The sequence below is a fragment of the Trachemys scripta genome, chromosome 1 (assembly GCF_013100865.1).
Source record: "Trachemys scripta elegans isolate TJP31775 chromosome 1, CAS_Tse_1.0, whole genome shotgun sequence".
NCBI classification, from domain to species: Eukaryota; Metazoa; Chordata; order Testudines; family Emydidae; genus Trachemys; species Trachemys scripta.
The window spans coordinates 274,957,400-274,966,250 of NC_048298.1; the positions used below are offsets into that span (position 1 = coordinate 274,957,400).

At 44.4% G+C, this 8,851-nt stretch overlaps 1 protein-coding gene across 5 annotated transcripts in view; it reads left to right on the forward strand.

The window, feature by feature from the left end:
* Nucleotides 1-8,323, forward strand: part of PCDH9 (protocadherin 9) — an 886,411-nt gene extending 878,088 nt beyond the window's left edge. For 4 of the 5 annotated variants that reach the window (XM_034758374.1, XM_034758376.1, XM_034758375.1 and 1 more), the window contains one exon: nt 6,094-8,323. In XM_034758374.1, the coding sequence (XP_034614265.1) occupies nt 6,094-6,467 (374 nt within the window). In that variant the 3' untranslated portion in view covers nt 6,468-8,323. The remainder of the gene's footprint in view (nt 1-6,093) is intronic. The other variant, XM_034758378.1, reaches the window with a different exon arrangement.
* The last annotated feature ends 528 nt before the right edge of the window (nt 8,324-8,851 follow it).

Sequence of the window (8,851 nt, forward strand, 5' to 3'; positions counted from 1 at the left end):
TAAAAAACATTAGGCATGTTAAAAGCAATAGCAGCTACAGTTAGACTAATTAGGATGATCTGGGGATTTGAAAATAAGCCTGATATGCTGTGTTTGCTGCAATTGAAGAGACTGAAATCTCCATTTTTGCTGCAGCACAAAATCTTCATTTAAATCTCTTCAGTGATAATTACTGGCCCAAATTCACAATTATGGAGGCATCTTTGTGCTGACACAGCCCTGACAGACTGGTCTTTCTGTGGTCTGTATTTTTCTTCTGATTAATGCTAACCTTCATGACTTCAGCATTCATGCCTATCTGGTTAACCTCATTCTCAAAATCAATCCGTAATTTCCTTCCTGTCTCTTCACTGTTTAATCAAGAAAAAAATGCTTCTTAACTCTTAGACTGCCTGGAGGTCTAGGCCGGTGATTTGCTCTGAAGTCAAGAAAAGGATTCCCTATTGAAGGTCTTCATCAAAATCCTCATATATCTAGCAAGGGATCATGACAAAGCATTGGTCATTGGGTGTATATATTCTCAGATGTTGAGAAATAGGGTAAGATGTTCCAAAAGACTGATAAACTTCCACATGTCTTTGTTACCTATGTGTAAATCCAGTCTGATCAGATCAGTGACTCAGCTGCAAATTCACTCACTTATGTCTACACTATGGGATTAATCCGAATTTACAGAATTCGAATTTTGGAAACAGATTGTATAAAGTTGAATGTATGCGGCCACACTAAGCACATTAATTCGGCGGTGTGCGTCCATGTACTGGGGCTAGCGTCGATTTCCGGAGCGTTGCACTGTGGGTAGTTATCCCATAGCTATCCCATAGTTCCCGCAGTCTCCCCCACCCATTGGAATTCTGGGTTGAGATCCCAGTGCCTGATGGGACAAAAAACATTGTCGCAGGTTGTTCTGGGTACAGCCTCACCCCTCCCTCCATGAAAGCAATGGCAGACAACCGTTTCGTGCCTTTTTTCCTGGGTGAACACAGCAGATGCCATACCACGGCAAGCATGGAGCCCGCTCAGCTCAAGACAGCAGTCATGAACGTTGTAAACACCTCGCGCATTATCGTACAGTTTATGCTGAACCAGGACCAGAAAAATGAGGCAAGGAGGAGGCGGCGACAGCAGCGCGGCGATGAGAGTGATGAGGACATGGACATGGACACAGACTTCTCTCAAACCGCGGGTCCCGGTGCTTTGGAGATCATGTTGTTGATGGGGCAGGTTCTATCTGTGGAACGCCGATTCTGGGCCCGGGAAACAAGCACAGACTGGTGGGACCGCATAGTGTTGCAGGTGTGGGACGATTCCCAGTGGCTGCGAAACTTTCGCATGCGTAAGGGCACTTTCATGGAACTTTGTGACTTGCTTTCCCGTGCCCTGAAGCTCCAGAATACCAAGATGAGAGGAGCCCTCACAGTTGAGAAGCGAGTGGCGATAGCCCTGTGGAAGCTTGCAACGCCAGACAGCTACTGGTCAGTTGGGAATCAATTTGCAGTGGGCAAATCTACTGTGGGGGCTGCTGTCATGCAAGTAGCCAAAGCAATCATTGAGCTGCTGCTATGAAAGGTAGTGACTCTGGGAAATGTGCAGGCCATAGTGGATGGCTTTGCTGCAATGGGATTCCCTAACTGTGGTGGGGCGATAGATGAAACCCATATCCCTATCTTGGCACTGGAGCACCAGGGTACATAGTGCATAAACAGCAAGGGTTACTTTTCAATGGTGCTGCAAGCACTGGTGGATCACAGGGGACGTTTCACCAACATCAACGTGGGCTGGCCAGGAAGGGTTCATGACGCTCACGTCTTCAGGAACACTACTCTGTTTAAACGGCTGCAGCAAGGGACTTACTTCCCAGACCAGAAAATAACAGTTGGGGATGTTGAATGCCTATAGTTATCCTTGAGGACCCAGCCTACCCCTTGATGCCATGGTTCATGAAGCCATACACAGGCAGCCTGGACAGGAGTCAGGAGCTGTTCAACTACAGGCTGAGCAAGTGCAGAATGGTGGTGGAATGTGCATTTGGCCGTTTAAAAGGTCGCTGGCACACTTTACTGACTCGCTCAGACCTCAGCCAAACCAATATCCCCATTGTTATTGCTGCTTGCTGTGTGCTCCACAATCTCTGTGAGAGTAAGGGGGAGACCTTTATGGTGGGGTGGGAGGCTGAGGCAAATCACCTGGCTGCTGATTACGCGCAGCCAGACACCAAGGCGATTAGAAGAGCACACCAGGAAGTGCGGCGCATCAGAGAAGCTTTGAAAACCAGTTTCATGACTGGCCAGGCTACCATGTGAAAGTTCTGTTTGTTTCTCCTTGATGAAAACCTGCGCCCTTTATTGACTCATTCTCTGTAGGCAACCCACCCTCCCCCTTCAATCACAGCTTGCTTTCAAAGGAAATAAAAGTCACTATCGTTTAAAAATCATGTATTCTTTATTAATTTATTATAAAAAGAGGGAGAGAACTGAGAAGGTAGCCCGGGTGGGGTTTGGGAGGAGCATCGGAGGGAAGGAAAAGGCCACTAAAAAAAGATTAAAATAATGACAGCCTTTTGCTTGGGCTGTCCACTGGGGTGGAATGGGAGGGTGCACGGAGCCTCCCCGCCCGCGTTCTTACACGTCTGGGTGGGAAGGCTATGGAACATGGTGAGGGGGGAGGAGGGATACACAGCGGCTGCAACGGCAGTCTGTGATCCTGCTGCCGATCCTGAAGCTCCACCAGATGCCGGAGCATGTCTGTTTGCTCACGCAGCAGCCCCAGCGTTGCATCCTGCCTCCTCTGATCTTCCTGCCGCCACCTCTCATCTTGAGCGTCTCTCCTCTCCTCACGTTGGTCCCTTCTGTCCTCACGTTGGTCCCTCATGTCCTCACGTTGGTCCCTCCTGTCCTCATGTTCACTGGCATCTTTCCTATACTTTGAAACCGTGTCCTTCCACTCATTCAGATGAGCTCTTTCATTGCGGGTGGATTCCATGATTTCCACAAACATCTCATCTTGCGTCCTCTTTTTCCGACGCCTTATCTGAGATAGCCTTTGGGACGGCGGAGGGAGGCTTGAAAAATTTGCAGCTGCTGGCGGGAGGGAAAAAAGGAGAGAATTTTTTTAAAAGATACATTTTACAGAACAATGCTTATACTCTTTCACGGTGAACAACACTATTCACATTACATAGCACATGTGATTTCTGTGCAAGGTTGCATTTTGCCTCTTAATATTGAGTGCCTGTGGCTTTGGTACTAGAGAACACAGACGCAGGTCCGGGCAACAGAATTCGGCTTGCATGCAGCCCTGGTAAGCGCTTGGCTTACTACAGGGAAGGATTTCTTTTCCTCATGCCACAGGCAAACAGCCCAGTAGGAAGGGCCACCTCTGTCCCCTTAATTAAATTCCTGTATTTCAACCAGGTTACCGTGAGCGATATCACTCTCCTGAGGATTACACAGCGAGATAAAGAACGGATGTTGCTTAAATGCCAGCAAACACCGGGACCAAACGCTGCCCGGCTTTGTCATGCAGTGATACCAGATTACTTGCTACTAGCATGGCGTGGTCAAGTGTCCTACCATGGAGGACGGAATAAGGCTGCACTGCCCAGAAACCTTCTGCAAAGGCTTTTGGAGTACCTCCAGGAGAGCTTCATGGAGATGTCCCTGGAGGATTTCTGCTCCATCCACAGACACGTTAACAGACTTTTCCAGTAGCTGTACTGGCCGCGAATGCATCCCAAGTCTTCAAGGCAAATTAATCATTAAAAAACGCTTGCTTTTAAACCATGTTTTATATTTTAAGAGGTAAACTCACCTGAGGTTCCTTCCACGGGTCATGGTCTTGTGTACTGGCTTGGGAGGCTTGGGAGGGTACTTCAGTCAGGCTGAGAAAAAGATCCTGGCTGTTGGGGAGAACGGAGTGCTGTGTGTTCTCCGCAAGCTCATACTCCTCCTCCTCTTCCCCGTCCGCAGAATCTTCAAGTGTGGCTGATGAGATTACCCCCGCCTCGGAATCCACGGTCAGAGGTGGGATAGTGGTGGCGGCCCTCCCTAGAATTGCATGCAGCTCAGTGTAGAAGCGGCATGTCTGTGGCTCTGACCCGGAGCGACCGTTTGCCTCCTTTGTTTTCTGATAGGCTTGTCTGAGCTCCTTGACTTTCACGCAGCACTGCTCTGAGTCCCTATTGTGGCCTCTCTCCATCATGCCCATGAAGATTTTTTCAAAAGTTTTGGCATTTCGTCTTTTCGAATGAAGTTCTGCTAGCACTGAATCCTTTCCCCATATAGCGATCAGATCCAGTACCTCCCGTATGGTCCATGCTGGTGCTCTTTTTCGATTATCGGCCTGCATGGTTACCTGTGTTGATGAGCTCTCTGTGGTCACCTGTGCTCTCCTGTGCTGGGCAAACAGGAAATGAAATTCAAATGTTCGCAGGGCTTTTCCTGTCTACCTGGCCAGTGCATCTGAGTTCAGATTGCTTCCAGAGAGGTCACAATGGTGCACTGTGAGATAGCTCCCGGAGGCCAATACCATCGAATTGCTGCCACACTAACCCTAATTTGAAATGACAGTATCGATTTTGGCGCTACTCCGCTCGTTTAAGAGCCCTTTATTTTGAAAGAAATGGCTTCGTTGTGTTGACGGCTGCAGGGTTAATTTGATTTAATGTTGCTAAATTCAAATTAAAATCATATTGTAGACCAGGCCTTAGAAATATGCTAAGACTGGGGAGAAGGTCAGCACTTTCTGGAGATATCGGTGACTTGTCCACTGAGCTGATAGTCAGGCCTCTGAAGCAGGCCAGTTGAGCTCTCCGTAGTGGGTGAAAGATTAAATGGGTCTTTAATACGCATAGCATATTACAGACTGCATGGTCCATCTCCTGTGGTCTCATATTCATGCATGTAAGAAAACACAAGTGAGTTACGGAAGGTTCACATTGTGTGTACCCTTTGATGTATGTAGTTTTATAGCAAATCTTTGAGATGTGTATTCATGTCCAGTGGGACTAATGTGTTTCATCTATTTAGTGTACCAAATGGGGATCTGTATGTGGCAAGTCAATTTGACAATGGTACAGATTTTCTCATCTTCTCATTCTGTTTACTTTGTACCACTCAGGTGCTGCAGAGTGGTAGGATCTAGACCAGGGATCGGCAACCTTTGGCACACGGCTCGCCAGGGTAAGCACCTTGGTAGGCCAGGCCGGTTTGTTTACCTGCTGCTTCCGCAGGTTCAACTGATTGCGGCTCCCACTGGCTGCGGTTCACCGCTCCAGGCCAATGGGGACGGCGGGAAGCGGCTGCCAGCACATCCCTTGGCCTGCGCCACTTCCCGCAGCCCCCATTGGCCTGGGAGGGCGAACCACGGCCAAAGGGAGCCGCGATCAGCCGAACCTGTGTATGCGGCAGGTAAACAAACCAGCCCGGCCCACCAGGGTGCTTACCCTGATGAGCCGCATGCCAAAGGTTGCCGATCCCTGATCTAGACCTAACTAGCCAGCTGAGAATTCCCTAGCATTTCTGCTCCTACATCCAGGGCCCTACATACCTGGAAATTGCAGGCGAGATGAGAGCATGCCTGGGCTATGCCAATTCAGCCCTGGCATAAGGTCTCATAGAGAATCTGGGTCATTGTGTTTGCTCATCACTGTTTTTCGTCTGCCCAAGTGTTTACTTCCTTAATAAGGAATCCTTAAAAGTGGGATTGGAACTGATTCCTATCCGGTGTCTGAGTCTGTTGGCTAATGACTAATTTATCCATCATTCCCTTTTTGAGGAACAGGGAAGTATACAGGCAATGACATAGAAGATGTTTTGATCACAAAAGTCACAGTTCACCAATGACCTTAATAACAGTTAACCAATCTCTGTTAGCATGCAAGTATATTTTGACACTGTGACATTGACATAATGTCACTTTTTAAAGTCAGTGGCATAGTTGGTTGTAGAGTTAAGAACATTGCAATTACTTTTCCCATTCTAGCAAATGTCAGGAGTACATGCAGCTTTGATAGCAATATTTTCAAAGTGAAAGTCTAACACTATTTCTTTCTCTTTTTTTTTTTTTTTTGGTCTCCTTTGTTGTCTTCTGCAGATGGGCCTCTTGGTCCACGAGGATTAGCTGAAGCTACAGAGATGTGTACTCAAGAATGCCTGGTTTTGGGTCACTCCGATAACTGTTGGATGCCTCCCAGCCTGGGTCCATACCAGCAGCCAAAGTCTCCTCTCTCCACCTTTGCACCTCAGAAAGAATGGGTTAAGAAGGACAAACTAGTGAATGGACACACGTTGACAAGAACCTGGAAAGAAGATAGCAACAGAAACCAGTTCAGTGACAGAAAGCAGTATGGTTCTGGTGAGGGCCATTTCAACACTGGCAATCACATGACTGACATTCCTTTGGCTAACTTGAAGTCTTATAAACAGGCCTCAGGACCTGCTGAGAGTCCAAAGGAGCACCAGCTATAAGGAATGGCTACTTTGGATCAATGACTTTAGTCTAATTAGACTTGCTAATACTGTGTGTGTGTGTGTCAGAGCTTTATGTACTGGGTAGACCTCTAGAACTATGCTTCACATAGCAGAGATATGCATATCTTTGTGTTAGCCCAATGGAAAGTATAATGTTCTGCAACACAAAAGAGTGTTTCTACTAGTTGTGTGGTTTTGTTAAATAGACATGATTAAACTCTGCAGAGATCTCTCCAGTTTGCAAATATTCTTTTTTGTTTGTTTGTTTTTTGACCCTGGACTGCTGCTACAAACAACAGAAGATGCATTTGGAGAGTGATAGACCAAGAGAGAGAGTTCAGTGGATTATAATGATTGAAAAGCATATCCAGTTAGAAAATTGTTCTCTTGCTGTCATTGATCTGTGCTGGGACTGCTATACTTGATATCATACTGCAAACAAAACAACTAAAACTATAAACATTAAACCTATTGTGCTATTAACAACATTAGTGGACACTTGTAAGTCAATCAGTGTTCAAAATACTTGTAAATAGGAACAATTATTACTAACAAAATTTGTGTACTTATAACGTTCACCTAAAAAGGATACTGTAGCATAATTCTTTGTTTCACAGTTGCTTTTTACTTTTTTTCATTTGCTTCCTGTTGTTTTGTTTTTAATTTCAGTGATGGTGTTTCTGTGTTAGTAATCTGTCTGACACACAAAGTTCCAAGGAACTCAAAACACTTGTGTTTAAAAAATAAACCAAACAAAAAACCTCTTGCTTCTGTTTAACAGCAGATGATGCTGGCATTCTAGCAAGAAAAACTGTTTTCAAATATTAAGAAACAAAAGGATTTACGCAAGGGCTTTAAACTTTAATAACTTTAATTTCACTTCCATTCTGTTTTGCAAAGCAGGGGAATTAAAAAAAAAAAGAAAAAAGAAGTTAGCTATGTGGAGGGTGGCAAAGGAGTGTCAGATAGCATTTATTTAGGAACCCTGATCAGTTAACTGCAGTCTCACAATTAATGAAAAGTAACATTGAGCTAATTTGGAGTAGAAGAAGGGAAATTTGGAGAAACAAAATACAAGGATCATTTTCTTTCTAATTGGGCAAGTGTGTGTCTATACCTAAGACAGTTTGTATTGCTGAAAAAAAAGCGGCATTTGTGTTGATCCTCATCTGCGTTAATGTTGTAGTAACACAAGTGTTTTTAGACCATAGCCACAGAATATTTAATGTGTTGTGCCTTCATGATGTAACAGAGCATTCTCCTGGTAGGCTAGTTGGGGAAACTAAGGGTTAAAACTCTAATTATTGCTGTTTAACTGTTTGTTATCATAGTTGGTCAATGCCTGGCAGGTACCGGCATCATGTCACTTCAGACAAACCAGCAGAGTGACTCCTACTATTAATAAGATCTAAGTTGCACGTAAAACAAATCCAAATCTGGACATTCTTAGGCGGTTTTTGTTAAGGCATGACAGATGATTTAAACAAATAAATAGCATGCAGAAAAAAAGAAGAAAAAAAAAGAAAAAAAGAAAAGAAAAAAAAGGGAAAATTATCTTATGCCACAGTTGATCAGTCTTAAAATAACAAACTTAGGTAATCTGAATTTAATTTGTTCTTACCAAAAAAAAAGTTTTTTTTTGTATATAGCAGTTCACAGTTTTTTCCCTCCACAGTATAAAAACATAAAATGGGTTAGGGGTGCATTGCTTATTGCAGTACTTATGTCAGTTTGTGAGGGGTGTTTGATGACTTTGACAGAATAAATATCTAAACAGTTATCCTTGTTACTGCTTTGCCAGTTCAACGTTATTTACAGTTATTCAGCTCTTGCAATAAATGTTCTGAATTCCTGATTGTCTTGTGTTAGTTCTTGGGCAAATGCCTAAGGGACTTTATTCCCTTTCATTTCCTTTGTTGGTGGTGGTGGTTCATTATGAATATATAAGTTATTCTTCTAAACATATCCATTTGGTTCACCTAGTCCTGGATGAGGAAGGTACATAGAGAAAATGGCACACACTTAGGGCCTTATTCAGTGACTCTTATGGTGAGTCGGACCTCACTAAAAAAGAGTCCTGTAGAACTTCAGGAGCAAGGTACCGTTTACCAGGAGTTAAGGGTGTTAGCATCTGCCCTACTTTGTTAGGCAAACCTATGCACACAGAGTAACCAGGAGCCATTGGCAAATGGCAGTAAGGAAACATTTCCCCATCATGATTATTAACCTTAGTGGCCACTAAAAAAACCTGCATTTACCTCATTGCAGTTTGTTAATTTTATGTCAGAGTAGTCTGTGGTACTTTCAACTTTAAGTATAGAAGATACCAGAGTAATGTCAAAATACTGTGATGTAGTAAATGGGGATATTTTTAAAGATCA